General features: G+C 40.2%; 1 protein-coding gene across 3 annotated transcripts in view; it reads left to right on the top strand.

Annotated features, from left to right (window-relative positions):
• Positions 1-19,034, top strand: part of DMTF1 (cyclin D binding myb like transcription factor 1) — an 884,631-nt gene that overhangs the window by 436,852 nt on the left and 428,745 nt on the right. For all 3 annotated transcript variants that reach the window (XM_044088345.1, XM_044088344.1, XR_006366980.1), the window contains exon 9: positions 12,703-12,812. In XM_044088345.1, the coding sequence (XP_043944280.1) occupies positions 12,703-12,812 (110 nt within the window). The remainder of the gene's footprint in view (positions 1-12,702; positions 12,813-19,034) is intronic.

Here is a 19,034-nt window from a genome sequence, read left to right as displayed (position 1 = left end):
ATCTTCCTGCTTCCCAGAAAGATAGATCCCTGGAGGCCTATGCTGGACCTGTCTCACCTCAACACCTTCCTCCAAGTTCACTCCTTCCGGATGCTATCTCTTCCTACTCTTCTATCCCTGATCCTTCTTCAGGCTTTCCTAGTGTCCTTGGATATAAAGGACACCTACTTACACATTCCAATCCATCCACTTTTCAGAAAATACCTCCACTTCTCAGTGGATTCTGGACACTTTCAGTTCTGTGCTTTACCCTTTGGTCTCTCTACAGCCCCAATAGTATTTACAAAATGGCTGGCCCCAATCATGGCATTTGCCAGAACAAAGGGAATACAGCTTTTCCCCTACCTAGATGACATCCTTATCCAAGCTACATCAAGTTCCATGGCCTTACAACACCTGCACTTCAGCATCTCCCTTGTAACAGGTCTGGGATTTACCATAAATCTCAAGAAATCCTCCCTGATACCCTCTCAAGATCAGGTATTCCTAGGATGTCGGATTCTCACAAGGGAAATGATGGCTTGCCTTCCACCAGAAAAGATTGTGATGCTCACATCTTTCTTCAAGGAAATCCTCCCTCTCAAAGCCATCTCAGACAGGGAATTCCTCAGAATCCTAGGATTTATGGCCTTGACTATCCCCATGGTCCCCCTGGCAGGGCTACACATGAGGAAGTTCCAGTGGTATCTAAGAACAATTTGGAAGGAACACGTACATCCTCTAGAGTTCATGACCCATGCTTCTATGCCTGGCCAGGGAACTGAATTGGTGGATCTCCAAGATTCAGTCAAATCCTGTCCTCCTGCTACAGCCCATATCCCCAACCAGGATCTCTTTATAGATGCATCGGACGAAGGCCGGGGTACAACATTAAGAAAATGGAGAGTGAGGAATGCATGGACCCCCCACTCAACAAAAAGATCACATCAATGTCAAGGAAATGAGAGTCTTGATATTGGCCCTGGAATTTTTCAAGGGTCAGCTCGTACCAGTCACCATGAGGTGGTACACAGACAATACGACTGTGCTGTGGTACATCAACAAACATTGGGGACAAGGTCCTACCTTCTGTGCAGACTAGCACTGCAGGCTTGGGAAATCACCCTGGAGAAACAGATTTTACTCCAAGCAGTATATATCCCTTCTGCAGACAATGTGATGGCAGATTCATTAAGCAGGACCATTACCCTGTCTCACAAATGGATGCTAAACAGGGACGTGTTTCTGGACTAGGTCCATCGATGGGGTATTCCAGATGTGGCTCTCTTTGCCTCCCCCATGAATAGACAGCTCCCGACCTTCTGCTCCAGGGCCCCTACACCCAGAGGCTTGGAAGGTGGATGCTCTCTATTTCCTGGAAGGGGATATATGCCTGTGCATCCTCCCCTTCCCTCTCATACAAAGACTCCTGCTGAAAATTCAGAAGGAACAACCTCAAATCTTGCTGGTGATTCCCTATTGGCCAAGGCAACATTGGTTTTCCTTACTATTTCACCTAGCCAAGGGCAGTCACCCCAAGTTACCCAAGCGAATGGACCTGTTCACACAGGACAAGGGAACACTCTTACACCACCAAGTGTCACACTGAATCTCTCACTGTAGTTGATAGGGCGTTGATTCCCTTCAGACACCGATACACAGAGGACGTGATCCAGGTTCTGCAGGAGGCCAGTAAAGCATCTACCAGAAAATCTTACCTAAGTGGAAGATTTTTTTTTTAGGGTGTCAGGAAAACAAATTACAACCACTTACAGCAGAGCCCCCAGTGGTCTTGTCTTACCTGTGTGACCGTATGAAGTCTGGACTATTCTGATGAAGTCTACATTTAGTGGATGAAAGCGCAAAATCCTGAATAAATCGCATTTTATGGAGTACTGTGATTTTATTATGTAAGCTACGAGAATATTGGTGTCATTAGTAAAAGGGAAGTGTGTGTATATTATAGCATTGCCTAACTTCTGGTTCACAGTCTGGACTATCCTATTCCTCCATTAAAATTCACCTATCTGCCATCTCAGCATGCCTGCCGTTGGTACCACCTTTAGCATCTAGGTTAGAAGTCAAACTTTTTCTGAGTAGGGCACTACATCTCAGGCCCCCAAGGAAGCCCATTCCACCTCCTTGTCATCTAAACTTTGTTCTAGAAAAAAATAACTCTACCACCTTGTGAACCAGCCAAAGACTGCACCCTCCAACACTGCACTTGGAAGACTATACTCTTGGTGGCATCACCTCAGCCAGAAGGGTCTTGGAACTCCAGGCCCTTATGGCAACCCCCCCCCTTTACTGTCTTCCACAAGGACAGGGTGTTTTGCATACTAATCCTACCTTCATGCCTAAAATGGTCAATGAACTGTCCTTAAATCAGGCTATCAGACTGCCAACCTTGTTCCCTTCTCTGCAGAACCAGGCAGAGAGGGAAACTTCATTCCCTAGACGTACACAGGCAGCTCGGGTATTATTTGGCCAAAACCAATTCCTTCTGCAGATCTGACCGGCTCTTCATCTCTTACCACCCAAGAGATCTGGGTAAGCCTGTTTCCAAGCAAACCATATCCTCTTGGATATCTGAAATAATTTCCTTTTGCTACACTAACCATGGTAGGTCACTCCCAGCCCCAGTAAGGGCACACTCCACCAAGGCAGTGTCCTCCTCAGGTGCATTCCTTAAAGGATTGGACACTGCTGCTATCCTTGAAGCAGCAACATGGTCCTCCATTCACACATTCACTAGACACTGCAAACTGGACATGGTCTCTAGAGCCTGGGCAGGATTTGCCAGAGTCATCCTTCATGGGTTTGTGGAAAGTGCTTCTGGTCTGCCACCCCTTTCTTAGGACAGGAGCCTTTGCACTCTCCCTGATGTCATGAATACAGCAGCATATGAATATAAGGACATAGTATTGGTGTGTAAGAACTTACCATAACCCTAGATGTCCTTCTCTTCTATATGCTGCTGTATAGTTTCCCACCCAGCCTTCCCCCTCACGCTTACCTTACTCCCGACTCCTGGTATACCCACTCCATAGTTGCTGATTCCGGTGGCATTCAGTTGTGGAGAAGGTGGGTGCTGACCTCCACTTTATACCCGATGTCTGTTTACAAACAACGTCCAAGAGAGATGCGCAGGATGTCAGGCGCACCCTTGCGGTAGCATTTAACATTTGTATAATGGCCGGATGTATGAGGGTTCACCAGAGGCAAACTCCCTGATGTCATGAATACAGCAGCATATAAAAGAGAAGGACATTCCAGATTCTGTGCTATAGGAAGCGGAGGATATCCCATACTCTCCTCATCTTGCCATTCTGAAGAGGTCTCCGGACCATCCGATGCAGTAAATGAACCACCATAATTGTTAAAAACCCTTTCTTCCTGCTCAAACTGCACATCACTCTGAGACTTTTAGAACATGTCAGGGACATCATTAAAGATAAAAAGGAAAGCTCTATAGCTGAACATTTTAAAAATCTTCATAATGGAGAAGTTGGGGTTTACAAGGAATGGTTTTAGAAGAAATTAACATTGGTCACTATGACAGTGCCCTTATTTAAAACAAATTGTTGTATAAAGAATCTGTGTATATATTGAAATTTAATACATTGGTTCCAAATGGGTTAAATCTTGAATGTAATTGTTTTTTTTTTAAATTTAATTATATAATTAATTAATGTTAATAATTTAATGAGGGAGAGTATTTATGGCAGGAAGTTGTTTTAGAATTTTACACCTTGAAGACTTTGTTAGCCAAGACGTTAGAGACAATAAACAGTTTGCTACGGATTTCTGGATGGTTGTTTTTTTATCCAGTGTTACTGTGTTGTGGATTATAAGCTTCATTTGAGCCTGCTTCTATAATAGATTTAAAATATCGTTCTTGAAAAACTTTCTTTTTGCTGGCCATCATGTTCACAAGGAAGATCTTGGAACTGCAGGCCTTATCATGTAAACTTTCACATCTGTTTTTTCATAAGGGCAAAGTATCTTTGAGAACAAATCCTCACTTTCTCCTAAAGGTAGCTTCTGAAGTGAACCTTAATCAGACTATCAGTCTTCTATTCAAAACCACAAATAAAGGGCAAAAAAGATATCCAAAATGACACACGTAGACAGCAAACAGGATCCCAGTTTATTCTTAAACTTCAGCGTCTCGACTTGAACAGTCTTAAGGAAGTATACACACAAGTATTAAAGCATTCCCCTTAATTACTAGCTACAATCAATTACTAAAACAATTTAAAAAACAAGTCACCAATTAAATCAAATACTTCCAATTTATTTCACAATTAAGACCATATGGAACCAAAGTATTATATTTAAGAATAAGTAAAGATTCTTTAAATAACAATTTATCTTTTAACATGATGTCATCTCCTAACTTTACAAACATTTTTTCTAAGATAGAAGTTTGTAATAACTTAGTCACTATTATGACATTCTTTAAAACGGACAGCAATGGAACTTTCTATTTTAATTTTTTTAATATCTCTAACATGTTCCTGCACTCTAAACATTCTTTTACTTTCACCTATGTATACTAAATTACAAGGGCAACGCAAAGCATATACAATTCCTTCAGTAGTACATGAAAAATTCCCCAAAACAGTAAATTCGTATCTCGAATTTTATCAAAGGTTTGAACCACCAAATCACAAACATTGCATTTTCCACAGGGGAAAGTTACCCTAGGTTGTGGATTTTCTATTAAACTTTCCTCAGGGGCAATAAAATAAGTTTTTTATCAATCTGTCCACTAAGCTAGCTCCTCTTCTGTAAGAGAAAAATAGGATGATAATTGAGTAGCTTTTTTAACTTTTCTTCTCTTAACAAAAATTTCCAATAACATTTAACCTGTTCTTTTATCTGCTCACTAAGAATATTATAAGTCATAACCACATACAAATTATTTTGCAGTTGTACATTCTTACTACCTTGTATATATCTCATGTGGTTAGATTTATTACCTTTAGACTCATAACTCTTACAAATTTTATCCAAGGCATCCAAAAATAGTAAAGACAAAATATCCTCTCTTTAGAAACATTAGAGATGTATTGGAGACAGCTTTGGATAAATCACCAATATTGCTGCAAATTCTATGAAGTCGCAACAGTTCCCCATATGGTAGGGAGTTAAGTGAGTTGGATGAAAACTAGAACCATGTAAGAATTGCCCCCCCCCCATCCTGGAATTCTCTAAATAATGAGGTAAAAATTTAATCTCTATCAGTACCTACAAGACGTACATCTAAAAAATCAATTTATTTTCCAAATTGTAGGTCATCAAAGGACAAATTGTATTGATTACATTGTAAATCTGAAACAAAGACCTGAACTGTCTCTTGACAAATCTTGACAAATAAAAATAAGATCATCAATATATCTATAATATTTTATCACATATTTTTAAAGAATTCATGTTGGTAAATATATTCTCTTTCAAACATGGCCATAAACAAGTTGGCATAGTTGGGGGCAAAAGGTGCCCCCACAGCTGTACCTTGTAACTGGTGGAAAATCTGTTCATTAAAATAAAAATAGTTGCTGGTTAAACTAAATTCTATCCACTCAGTCCCATAATTCGATAAGGGACAGTCTTCCAAAATAGAATGCAAGGCTGTAAATTTACTTTAATTTACAATTTGGTTTAATTGCTGACTTGTTTTTTACATTGTTTTAGTAATCGATTGTAGCTAGTATTTAAGGGAAATGCTTTAGTACTTGTGTGTATACTTCTTGAAGACTGTTCAAGTTGAGGCGCTAAAGTTTAAGAATAAACTGGGATCCTGTTTGCTGTCTACGTGTGTCATTTTAGATATCAGTCTTCTATTGTTTTTCACAATGTTTTCCAGCAACAGAGTATATTCTACATTTGTTTAGACATTTATAATCAACTAAGGTTTAATTGACATAGGACAAAGGATATCAGGAAGTATAATCAGTTTTTCATTGCTCTTCATAAAGCTAAATTTGAGGAAAGAATATCTAAAGTAACTTGATCTATGTGGCTTTCTGACTGTATAATGTTTGTGTATGAAAAGTTGGAATGGACTTTGCATGGTTAACCAAAGCTCATTCCACCAAAACGATACTGCTTCCATGAGAGCTACTTCCACTGCCTTTACAGGTAGGATTCCTATTGATGAAATTAGTGCTGCTACTACTTGATCTACTGTCCATATATTTGTGTGACTCTAGCAGTCCACATCCTGTATATCTTCTGGCTCCATCACTTTCAGGAATAGCCATCCTCGATTCCACCCAAGTGTTTCAATAGCTTGGGAATCTTCCCCCAAAGAGTGAATTGGACAAAAGAAATCAGACACAAAACTTATGTACTTACAATAACACTAGGTCTGTGTTGTTTTGTTTTCATGTGGTTCAAAATCTCTCTCTCTGTCCCTGGGCCAAAATTGTCATTTTTTAGACTCCAGTTGAAAGTTTAGACATGACCAAGGGCTTTGTCTTTGGACAGCCTGTTTCTTGCTGTTCTTTGTTGTTGTCCACTGTGTTACATAGACCTGCATAGTTTTTATGGGATAAAATCTTATGACCGTAAGCAGGCAAACTTAGTCTAAGGTACTGTGGGGAACTGAGAGAATTATGGGTAGGGTGGAGTCACCCACTGAGGTTGGATCTGGTCAGATCCAATATTTAAAAGGCTGAACAGGATGAAAAAAAGACAACATGGATCTAACGTTAGGGTAAGTACATAACGTTTGTTTATCAAAAGTTTGTATTTTATCTGATTAGTCCTTATTTATTTAGTTATGGGATCTAGGTGCCAATGAAAAAACGTATTTAGTTCATGTTATGTGTACTTCCTGTTTCACTGAATCATTATGTAACTGCCAGTCTTTTTTGCTGGAGTATAAAAATAAAGGAAACTGGTTGCTACATACTTTAGAGTTAGATGTGTACAGACAACCTAGATATTGTCTGGAAAGATTGAACGATTATTTGTCTCCTTGGTGGAATGAAAATGACATTTATTTGTCAGGCATACATGTCTCAAATGGCTGACCCATTATACTGACCTTTTATAAGACAGATGGAATAAAACAATTGATAATCTTGTGAAAACACACTTTACTATGGTTGCAGCTGCCACATCCAATGGTTATTTTGTATGTGTGTCAGCTTAAGATATATGTGAAGCTAAACATGGACAATTGTACATGCATTACATATTTACAAAATTGTACAAGATTGTTTCACAGTCTAAAGGCAGTTCATCCTTCTGGATAGTAGCACTAAAGGGTATCCTGCCGCAGGGGGTTGCTATTTGGATTAGTCCTAATATTGCTTTTGACTCTGCCAACATTGAGTACATTTGGAGGCCTTCCTTATTGCTGCACAAGGGTATCCACAATAGTTGATGTGTAATATAGGGACTTGGGTAGCAGAATGAGAACCATCTACTCTCATGCTTTTGGGCACACATAAGAATTTAGATTATTTTAAGGATATAATGGGTGAAATGTTATGGTAATGTTCCAAAAAAACAGCTAAATAATATACTTGTAGTCAGATAATGATGTATAAACCTCACTATAAGAACCTTGAGTTGCATGAAGCTGTGACACCCACCACTGCTACCAATGTGTAATCATCTCCATGCTGGGCCAATAGTCAAGGAGCCTGAATTCTCACCACTGACACTGGAGAGTGACGTACACTTAGAATATAAATGGATATTTCCAGATGCACACCTGTCTGCATTAAGTACGATTTCCCTTAAGAGCACACAGGGAACATACTCAGCCTGGGGTCTGGATGTCTCTGTCTCCCTCCAGATCGCTAATAAGACTCTCTAGTAGTACAGCTGTAGGGTTAGGTCTTCAGAAGAGTGTCCAAGTCAAGTCCTCCAGCAACCTCTCTGTAAACCCAATGCTTCATGACCCTGCCTCAAGTAACACACACACACACACACACACACACACACACACACACACACACACACACACACACACACACACACACCTAGGAACGGCTGGAACAGGTTTACCTGCTGTGCCCCCTTATGACCAGAGTATAAGGTAGTTATCACTGCCATCAGACACTTCACAATCAGCTACTCAAAGGCCCTTAACAAAGGGTGTCCTATTATACTGTGCAGCATTAATTCTAATACAAATGGTAGTAGTTCACCAAGAAGGCTAGGCCTTCTGGAGTGGCCCATACAGTGTCACCAAATAAATATAAGTACTTTCACAGGTTAGATACTCTCTACATGAATGAGCCACGATAACGGTTTTAAATATATTTAGTAATAAATAATAAAAAATCATGAAATATTGAATATATATTCACAGTTAATCACAGAATTCAGATCACAAGAAATATTGAAAAAAACATTGAAGGACAGACTCAAATAAAGAAAAACAATATCTAAACTAAGCTTCACTGTATTCCTGACTGAATCTAAGAGAATTATAGTTTCCTAATAACTTACTTGGGCAAAGTTAGATGAAATTCTTGAGCAGTCTTTCTAGTCAGGCTCCCAAACAGGATACTGTATAGTCTGAGATTACTCCCTGTAAGATGTAATATCCAAGATGACGCAGAATGACCTCAACTGGTCACCTGACTCTAGGTTCCCACAGTATCTCCTTTTGAAGTTTGACACAGGACTTTAGCAGACTGCTACAATACACATTTAATGCTTTTATGGCAGTGCCTGGAGGCAGAAACATTTACAACACTTCCCCCTTCTTGACAAAAGGTAACAGATAATGGCTGCTTCCAGACCTACCGTTTGTGGTCCTACTCAGCACTGCTGGGTGCCATTCCATGATTTAACAGCTCATTTACATTTCCCTTATTTTCCTTAAAATAAACATTGCTGTGTCAGTGTCCTTTATTAAAACATATACATTTAATTCAGATACCACAATACATGTACATTTCTCTTCATTTCAGCAGGGTGCACTGCTGATACATTTTAACACAATTAACACAAGTAAAGCTCTTAAATACATTTTCAGCACAAGGATCTGTACAGATCAGTTTGATATAATAATGACAAACAATTATTTACAAAATTCCAGCTACCTGTGCTGGCACAAGTCATACATCCACTGCCCTACTTCTCCCTGGGATGGCTGGCAGTACCTCCTATTGTCACAGAAGCACTGCTATTTTTCTCCAAATTAGAGAAAATTACAACTTTAAGTTGTTGTTTGTCTTTTTCCAGGTTAGGGGTCACCAGAGCAGAACTCCGGTCCGCTAATGATTGGCAGTAGAGTTTTTATGGTGCCGAGTTGCCAGCCCAACACCCAACCTTCAGCGAAGGCATGCCCATTCACGCATGTCTTTCGGAGGCCACTCGATCGCGGAGAGGATATGCAGACTCCACACAGAAGACACTCCAGCTGTGAAATGGACAGGAGAACCTCTTGCTGTGAGGCAACAACGCTACCACTGTACCACCGCGGCTTAAATTACAACTTTAAGTATCTTTCTGATATAAAAAATGGGCTTAACATAGTTTGGTTGATCACCTTTTAACACTACTAAGCTCTCTAATCTCATACTGTAGCACAAGCAGCAGCCAATACAGAACAATGGGAAGAAGCTAAATCAGCTGAAAAGCATGTTGGACTGCCATAGTCCATAGGTGTATACTAGGGTAATGGCCACTGGGTCCCTTATAAGCCCGGCCATGAAACCAAATTTGACCCACAAATTTGATTTTATATAGGGGTGATTTACTGACTGCCTCTGTCCATCAGAGACATAGGTTCCGGACCAGGTGTGAATTTCCGATTAGTCATCCATTGGTTCAAGTTGCTTGTAAATAGTGAGTGGGAGGAACTGTGCTTCACACGAATATAGAGCCTGTTCCAGAGAATGGGAATTCTCCAAGACACATAACTGTCTCTCCAACATGTCCTATTTATGTCACAAGAAAAATTTAGGTATTTTAATCTAGTAGTTCTAATGCTGTTTGTTGTGTGGATGTGCAGAAGACTTATCAAAACAGGGTCCGGGGAAGCTTTGTATGCCAGACAAAGATTACTTCTCAGAAGTCTGTATGACACCATGTAAAGAAATGGGGCTTTGAGGCAATCAGCATGGGATATTGTGTTTACTCCCTGTATTCTTTATATAAAGAACCTTTGTGGGTGTTCCAGTTGCTGCATGTGTCTGGTCAGGTACATACTGAAGGGGGGCATTATGCTCTGTGATGAGTCTGATGAGGGTTGAGTGCAGTGCTATGATGACCCCTCTGGACCTATATCCCATGCACTTGTTTATAAGTTGAGCACCATAGAAGGATTTTCTTACTACCTTGGACACATTGGTTGCAGACTAGGTTGCTATCTACGTGAGTTCCCAGATCCCCGACTAGTGATTCAACTTTTAGGGGAGTTTTATGTATAACGTAGTTACCTGGGGTGGCAGACTTCCCAAAAGGTACTAAAATACATTTCTTGGTATTGAATCTTAAGCCATGGCTTTGGCACCAAGCGTTTGTGTTAGACCTTCTTGAAGTGCATTCTCATCTTAGGGGGATTCACTGACTGCTCCCAGTTTGCAATTGTCTGAGAACTTGGCTAGCCAGAGGCCTTTGACATTGGCTTTGACATCTGAGAATTAGATGTAAAGAGGAGCGAGCCTAGCACAGAGCCCTGGGAGACTCCACTGGTGACCAGACTCTTTGTAGAGGTGGCCTCACCAATTCTAACCTCCTGGTTCCTGTCAGTCAGCCAACTAGCTATCTAATATGTTATAAAGGGATTTGTACCTAGTTCCATTAGTTTGTTTACAATGCCCATGTAGGTATTGGATCAAATCTTTTAGCCAGATCCAGGTAGGCAGTATGCACTGTTTTTCCCCTCATCCACTGCCATAGTTACTTTTTCAAAGAAGTCCACCAGATTCACTAAGTATGACCTTCCTTTGACAAAAACAAACTGGGATGGATCCAGTGTCTGGAGGTCTCCTATGTCCTTGTTGATAATTTCTATGATAATTCTTTCCATGACTTTGCAAATAAGACTAGTCAGACTAATGGGTCTGTAGTTTCCAGGATCTGTTGAGGGTGTTCCCTTATGAAGGTGGATGACCATCACAGTCCTCCATTTACACGTCACAAGACGCCAGAGGTCCTGGTAAGTTATATTTTAGACTTTTCAGGAGGCATCCTGGGATGTTATCCGGGCCCACTAACACCATGTTCTTGGCTTTAGTGAGTGCAGCTAGTACATGCTCCCTAGTTACTGTTTGAGGGGTTATGTTTGATTGTATTTTTTAGGGGACAGTTAAGGTTGGTGGGGTGAGTGTACTAGAGCCCAAGGGAGGATGAGAGAAAGTCATTTCTAATGAACACAGTATAGAATGTTCCTCCACTTCAGCAGCTACACCCAAAAGTTCATGTGCTACAAAGAATTATGACTGAGTTGTTAACTCCACTTTATATTTTCCTGAAATCCATTTCTAGAACACATTGCAAACTGGTTGCAATTAGTGATTTGGGCCGTTAAGTCTGACATTTTATCCCACTATTATTGGGAACAGACGGTTGATAAAAAAAAAATTCTTATCCAGTTTTAATTTCCCTTTTCATCTCTTGACCCTTCCTATTAGAATATAGCATAGTGCTATTTTGAAGCATTCTCCAGTTTGCTAAAATTAACTTCCTTGAAGTCTTGCAGATTAACGTTGGTATGCTGCATTGTACTGGAATGGTTATTGTGACTCAAATAGTGACTGCTTGTTCTTGTGCAGATCTTGATCTTAGCAAACTACAGAACACAGGCTGAAAATAGCTCAACTTTGCTACCCCTAGGTTTGAGACTCTGCAACTGTTGGGTTAAGTACCAGTGTATCCTGAAAATCAGATAACATTATTCTGTCTGTCTGAGTTGTGGCTCCTGTATGAATCACTGATGGCTTAGGTGCTGGAAGATGGCTTTAATTCTGAAGGTGTCACCTTATGGACAAAATTATGAGTATGGAGGCTGGTCATTAAGATGGGGCAATGTATGCAGAATCTGTGATCACTTAATCACTGACTTGCCAAACAAAAACTGTAGCTTCTGAAAGACATTGGAGAAATATGCAATATATTTAAAACTGTTGTGTATTAAAGGTATGTAGACAAGAACTCAACCAAAGTCTCCCAAAGAAAGGGCTCTCAAGTTGACACTTGAGGTCATTCCATCTCTCTTCAAAGGAAAACACAGCTTCTTGCACAGATGGTCCTTTTGAATATTATTCTAGATTTTGCAATCCAAATTTGAAAATGTGAACTCCATCAGTAGAGCTTGAAATAAGTGTGATAAAATGCAGAAAGAGGGGAACCAGATGAAGTTGTCTTGTAAAGAAACCATATGGGGAGCATCTACCATATAAATTGCACTACCTGCCATCCACTACAAATGTATAACCCTGGCTTTTTCTCTTTTCTGAAAGATGCAAGCACTCATTTTCCATCTTCTCTTCTTCCCAACCATGTGCAGAAAAACGTACATAAAAATGGATGGGTATTGTAAGTCTGAACTTATTTCTCCAATGTACAGGTGATCTATAAGTGAGTAGTACTGAATGTGTAAACTCATTCTTTAAATCAGGCAGTGAATTGTTAAAAGGAACACCCATTGCTTTATTTCTACTATCAGACAAAAACACTTACACTTGTGTGGTTTATTGTGCAGTGAAGAAGCCATTTTAAAAGTTGGCTATTTGTCCCTTTCAGATTACGAATGAAGTATGGCAATGACTGGGCAACAATTGGAGCTTCATTGGGAAGAAGTGCTTCATCTGTGAAAGACCGATGCAGATTGATGAAAGACACTTGTAACACAGGTTATTTTTATACAGTTTTTAATGTGGTAGCACAAAGTTTGTATGCACAGTCAAATATCCAGACTGGGTATCTTTCACTTCTGTCAATGTTTTTGGTTTCATAAGTATAGAAACACTAAATACTGATGATGCATACTGCAGACATTTTGATAATTGCACCCAAAATGAAGCATTCGATATTAAAATTAATTTAGGAATGTGTAAAATTACTGACCATTTATTGGGTGCATTAGAAATGTGAACTTTGGTAAGTTTTTAGTTAATATGATATGATTTTTAATATACCTTCATAAGTAATATAGAAAAGCAGTTAGTGCATAGGATTAAGGTTCTGAGCTGTTAGAGTCGCTTCCTGTCATCAAGGATACAGAGTTTGATTTTTTCCACCTCCATTTGCCTGCTGTGCATCTCTGAGCAAGTCATATAAATTGATATTGCCCCTGAAAAGAAACATTTGTGTCCAGAGTGTTTAACAAATTGACAAAGGAATAAAAAGAAAAACAAAATTGCTCTGTGTGTTTGTGTAAAACTTTGTAGGTATATACAGTGTTCAGATACATATTTTGTATACTAGTTGATGTATGAGTTAACTCACAAGTTGCAAAGCTGCAAACAAAATACATGAGTGTCTCCTCTTCTGTATGACATTAATTGTATCACATGGTTGATCTGTTTGTATCCCATTCTTTCAGCAAGTATTTTTTTTCCTGGGAGGTGTTTTTACAAGTTTCACTTTTCTGGAAACAAGTGGAAAATATGTGTTTTTTTTCCTTTACAGATGTAGAAAGAAGAAAGGCTAGCTTAAATGAAACATCCCATTTTTTTAACACTTCAACTTCACTTTAAGTTATTAACACAAGTTTATTTAAAAGATGGAATGCTTTTGATTTGTTTTGCTCATTTACAGAAAAAGTACAGATATATAATTTTGTCGTTTTTGCTCACTGACAAAACCATAGAAAGTGTATACACAGGAAGCCACTGATCGCTCTGCTGAATAATTTCTGTATTCGTTGTAGCCTGTTATTTTCATTCATTCATCCCTCAATAATGAACAAAATCCAGTTCACAGTCATGGGAGAGACAGAGTTTATCCCACCATGCAGTGGATGCATTACAGATGAAAATAATCCTGGCCATGATACCATCTCAATGTAGGGGGCACACACACATTTGGACAATTTGAAGGATTGACAGTACACATACAACACCCTGGCTTTTGAGGGACAACCAGACAGTCTACTGAAAAAAACTTTATTTCCACAAGGAGGACTTCACACACACCTCACAACAATTGCCTAAGCCAGGTTCTGCACTAGACACCCAGGTACTATGTAGCAGCAATGCTAACCATTGCACCAGTTTTCTTTAGTTGTATTCATTTCTATATTAAAATGAAAATAACATTTGTTTGCAAACATCCAAAGGCACATAAGAACAAATAAGAACAAAACAGTAACAGTTTTTGCCTTTTTGTATATCTGTATCAGTTTTTAAGCTGTGATGAGTGCTGCTGCTGTGTGAAATATCTTAATATTTTTAGTGCCTCAGAATAATCATATAGGTAGAATTTGTGATTTTTTATAGCATAGGATAGTGCTAAATAAAATGTATCATTATCCTGTTAATGTCATCAAACATGTTTCAGGTTATTCATACACCTTTTTTAATGTTTTATTAGCACACAGTTTGTCTGCAAATTCAAATATGCATACAAAGTTTGAAATGACTTCTTGTCACAACTGTCTGGTTCCAGATGTTTCAAATATTCTATAAAAGATTTATGTTGACTTACCAAATACAATTTGACTTGGGTATTGTACTGCAAAACCACATCACTGAGAAATATTTTCAGTTATCTTCAATGTATGCTGTTTGTTGGGGGCAGGCCCACGTACACCCCTGTATAAGGGAACATGCACATACTTCCCAGACTGTACCAGTTTCACAGCTGCACAACAGTGGGAAAAAGTGCAAACTCCACTAGCACTGAAAATGGATTTCAGTTACATTACTTTGTAGAATCTGCACTCACTGAAACTGCTTCCATACCCCTGTGTGGCTCTCTTGATAAGTAGGATAATGTAAGGGTCACTTGTGCTAGAGCATGTTTATTGTGTACATTGTACGGCTGATGGTGGTGGTGTATGACTTGAGTCGTTAGTGTCTGTGACGACTGGTCAATATCCCACCTGACTGCCAGCAATAATATGACGTCCCCAACTATCCTGGGTTAGTAACTAAGGAACTTCAGTCCTCACTATTGACTCCAGTAGGAGACTGTCGTTTAAACAGGAGTAATATTTCATAATTTGCACAACATGAACATGCTCTGTAACCTGGGACTGGGCTGTATGCTTCTCTCCACCCTAAATGTAACTCCTTATTACACACTTCAGGGCAATGTTTCCCCAGTTCAAGACCTCTGATACACTCACACTTAAATTAAATCTCACACATCCAGACACTTCTGGAAAAGGCTGATACAGATTTCCAGCTGTGCCCCTTCCCCAAAATATGGTAACACACTCCCACCAATTAGAGAACCTCCATGCCCTTTTAAAGGGTTGTCCAGTTATGAAACTTGATATTAAAACAAATAGCAACAAATGACCTAGAGCAGCCAAGCTTTCGGAGTGGCATGGGAGTTACCACAATAGGTATAAGCACTCTCAAATCACTAAAGAAAACACTGATTGACTAGCCACAATGTAAGTTAATAAAAATATTTAGTAATGAGCAAAATGATTAAAAATATAAACAGTGGCTTCCAAAAAATAAGAACTCTATCACCAGGAAAATGAAATCAATACTGTAGAATAGAAATCCATCATTTAGAAACACTCTAATTAGTTATAATTTTCCTATCTGACTAAAGAACACTATCCTTGATCTAAACTGAATTATTACAATTGATCAAAGGCAGGCTTACAGTTCTTGGTGAGTCGTTTTGGTTATCCACTGCACATTGCAACTGTGAACAAACTGACAAGGGCAACTGGCAACTATAACTGGCTGTTAACTGACAACTGTCTTCAGCAGGCTCCTTTACAGACTAGCCTAACAGTCACAACTGCTCCAGTTCTAATTTTCATTTCATGTTTTGAAAATCAACCAACAGATGTTTTGTAAAGTTCCTTCCTGTGTTTCACTCCCTGACAGTAACACATAGCAGCTGTCAACATTCTGATGATGTCATCTGCAGAGCAGCTGATTCTGAGACAGTCTGCACTTAGAATCCTCTTCACAAATATGCGCAGTTAGAAATGGAAAAGAACACTGTTCAAGTCTTTAAAAAATTATGCGCAAGCAGATTATAAATCAACATGTAAGAATTTATTTACAATATCATAGCTAGTCATGCTGGCACATAATTCACAGGTTAATCTGAAATCAAGCACAAAACTTCAGCAAGACATGCTAGCGTGGATGATGGTGTCTAATTTCTTCACATTGCTCCCCCACTATGACTCGAGCACAGTTTTCAAGTGACCCATGAAAAATGAAGCTTGTGAAAAATGGGTCTGTCTGGGACTACCAACCCACTTCTCTCATGGGTAATCCATTTGCACTGGCATTATAAACCTCACTGTGGTGGTGTTCTCCTTCCGAAAAAACTTGGCAAAGTACAGCCCCCACCGCATAATCTGATGCAACTACTTGCACAACAAATTCTTTGCTGTAATGTGGGCCAACTAACACAGGGGGTCCTCCCAAAAGTATTTGGAATGCCTGCTAGCAATCTGTGGTCCACATTACATTATCAGGTTTATTTTTCCTAGTTAGGTCAGTAAGGGGTGCAGCCACTGCATCACAACTGGGCACAAATTTTCCACAGTATCCTGCTGTCCCTAAAAGGGCTCTCACTTGCTTTTTAGTAACAGGAACTAGACATGCTTGAATAGCTTTCAAGTTGACAGGTTCTGACGTAATTTTACCTCTGCCTACTCTGTGTCCAAAGTAAGTGACCTCTGCCATACCCACTTGACACTGAGTTTAATGGTTAACCTTGCCCTCTTTAACTGGTTTGCAAATGCCCATAGCATAGTCTTTAATGTAGAGTTTAACCTCTTCACAAGAACATTAGTTTTGGGATGTTAGGTCGTGATCTCTAGATGTGTCACCCCACAATGCTTCCACAAACAAGTCAGCAGATCTGACATGAAGTTGGCACCTCGATCAGTCAGTATCTCCATCAAAGATTTATCCTGCTGAAAATGTCTAGCAAAGCATTTGCCATCTTTTCTACATCTGTATCACCTACAAAAGGAATATTAGGAACTATAGGTAGAAGTGGCAGACGGTAGGCTCTAGGCTCTACCAACTGCCATACTACCTCACCTTCCAGCCCTCCCTTAGGAGTCCACTATCTATACATTAAACTTTCCTTCTCTACCTCAATATCACCTGCACAAGGAATATTAGGGACTATAGCTAGAAGTGGCAGGTGGTAGGCTCTAGGCTCTGCCAACTGCCATACCACCTCACCTTCCAGCCTCCCTTAGGAGTCCACTCTTTATACAACAAACCTTTGTTGCCATATACAGGCTCCCCTCTTTCGTGAGCCTCAGCTGCTTCCTTAGCCATCTCCATCAAGATTTGTAATGTAGTGTCCATATGTTGAGCCTGTCTCAACTGTACATTTGTGACCCCCCCCCAAGCTCCCCTTCCGCAGGAAGCCTAGTAACTTCTGACAGCTCTTCTTCACTGTCAGTCTGGGTACTATCACTCCCCTCGATCCTTGCAGTCACCATGTCCAAGGGAACATCAGTAACTCCCAGCAGCTGTGGCTCACATTCAGACTTACTACTACAGGATAGCTCCATCTCTAAAACGGCCGCTACACCAGTCCCAGCTTCAGGTTTGAGATCTGTATTGGTCTCCCCCAAGCTACTGGACCTACATGCCTGTCTCCAAACCCGAGTATATGTTACTGCATGCACACAAGGCACTGCATCATCACAGTCATACCCTATCAGGGCATCTACAGGAATATTCTCAAATACAAGCTGCACTTCCACAGGAAGCCTAGTAACTTCTGACAGTTGTGCCTCTCTGTTAGTCTAGGTACCATCACTCACCTCTGTCCTTGCAGTCACCATGTCCAAGGAACATCAGTAGCTACCAGCAGCTGTGGCTCACTTTCAGACATACTGCTACATGATAGCTCCTTCTCTAAAACAGCCACCACACCAGCCCCAGCTTCAGGTATGAGATTTATCTGGGTCTCCCTAGGCTACTGATACTACATGCCTGTCTCCAAGCTTGACTGCGTGTACGCAAGGTACTCCATCATCAAAGTCATTCCCCATCAGGACAGCTGCAGGAATATCCTCAAACACACCTGCCTGCTTGCTTCCACTCTTCTAGTCAAGATGAACCCTAGCCAAAGGTATTTGGAATGGGGTCTCTCCCAAGCTCTGACTGGAGTGGGCTGTCCAAGCAGGTACTGTTCTTCCCTAACCACTGCAGTCCTCACAATGGTTATATCAGAATCTTTGTCTCTCTTAGCAGTAACCTGTTAACCATCTACTAAGATAGGATATAAATTTTGGTGATAGACTGGCACCCCTATTGTTTCCAAACAACTTATCACTGGCAGTTTGTCATCCCCACTTGCTGGCTCCCTCACCTTTTGTTTCTAACCTTGCCTCGATGGACATTTGACTGCTATGTGGGAGGTTGGCATGATGGTTAAGGTGTTTACCTTACAAACACAAGGTCCAGGGTTTGATTCTCAGATGGGGTAAATGGCTAGGCTTAAAATGGCTCACAAAGGCAGTTAGCCTAGTACTAACCTATGAACCAATTGATGACCATCTTAGGCTTGGTTGGTTGGGACTGAAAGAAAACATTTCAACTTGAGGCTATAGATAGATGATGGCTGCAGAAATTGGTAAACAACCTATACACCTGCAACAACTGGAAAGACCACAGAAGTTCCTCACCAAGAGGATCACTGGCCTCAAGCAGGTGCCCTATGCAGCTCGACCGAAGAAACTACGGCTGTACTCAGTTGCATACCGCCTACTCAGAGGTGATCTCTGCCTGACATACAAGGCCATGTCCAACCCAGAATTGAATTAATGGGCATGCTCCACCTAAAGAAAACCATATCCCCTCGAGCCACACACTCCATGGATCTAAACCTCACCACAACAATAAATAGGACGTGCTGGAGGGATAGATTCCTGTCCCAAAGACTTCCCATGCTCTGGAACA

This window comes from Protopterus annectens, chromosome 11.part0 (assembly GCF_019279795.1).
Source record: "Protopterus annectens isolate FY-2018-M chromosome 11.part0, PAN1.0, whole genome shotgun sequence".
Lineage (NCBI taxonomy): Eukaryota > Metazoa > Chordata > Ceratodontiformes > Protopteridae > Protopterus > Protopterus annectens.
The sequence above is the reverse complement of the archived record's forward strand: the minus strand, read 5'-3'. Positions and strand labels throughout refer to the sequence as shown.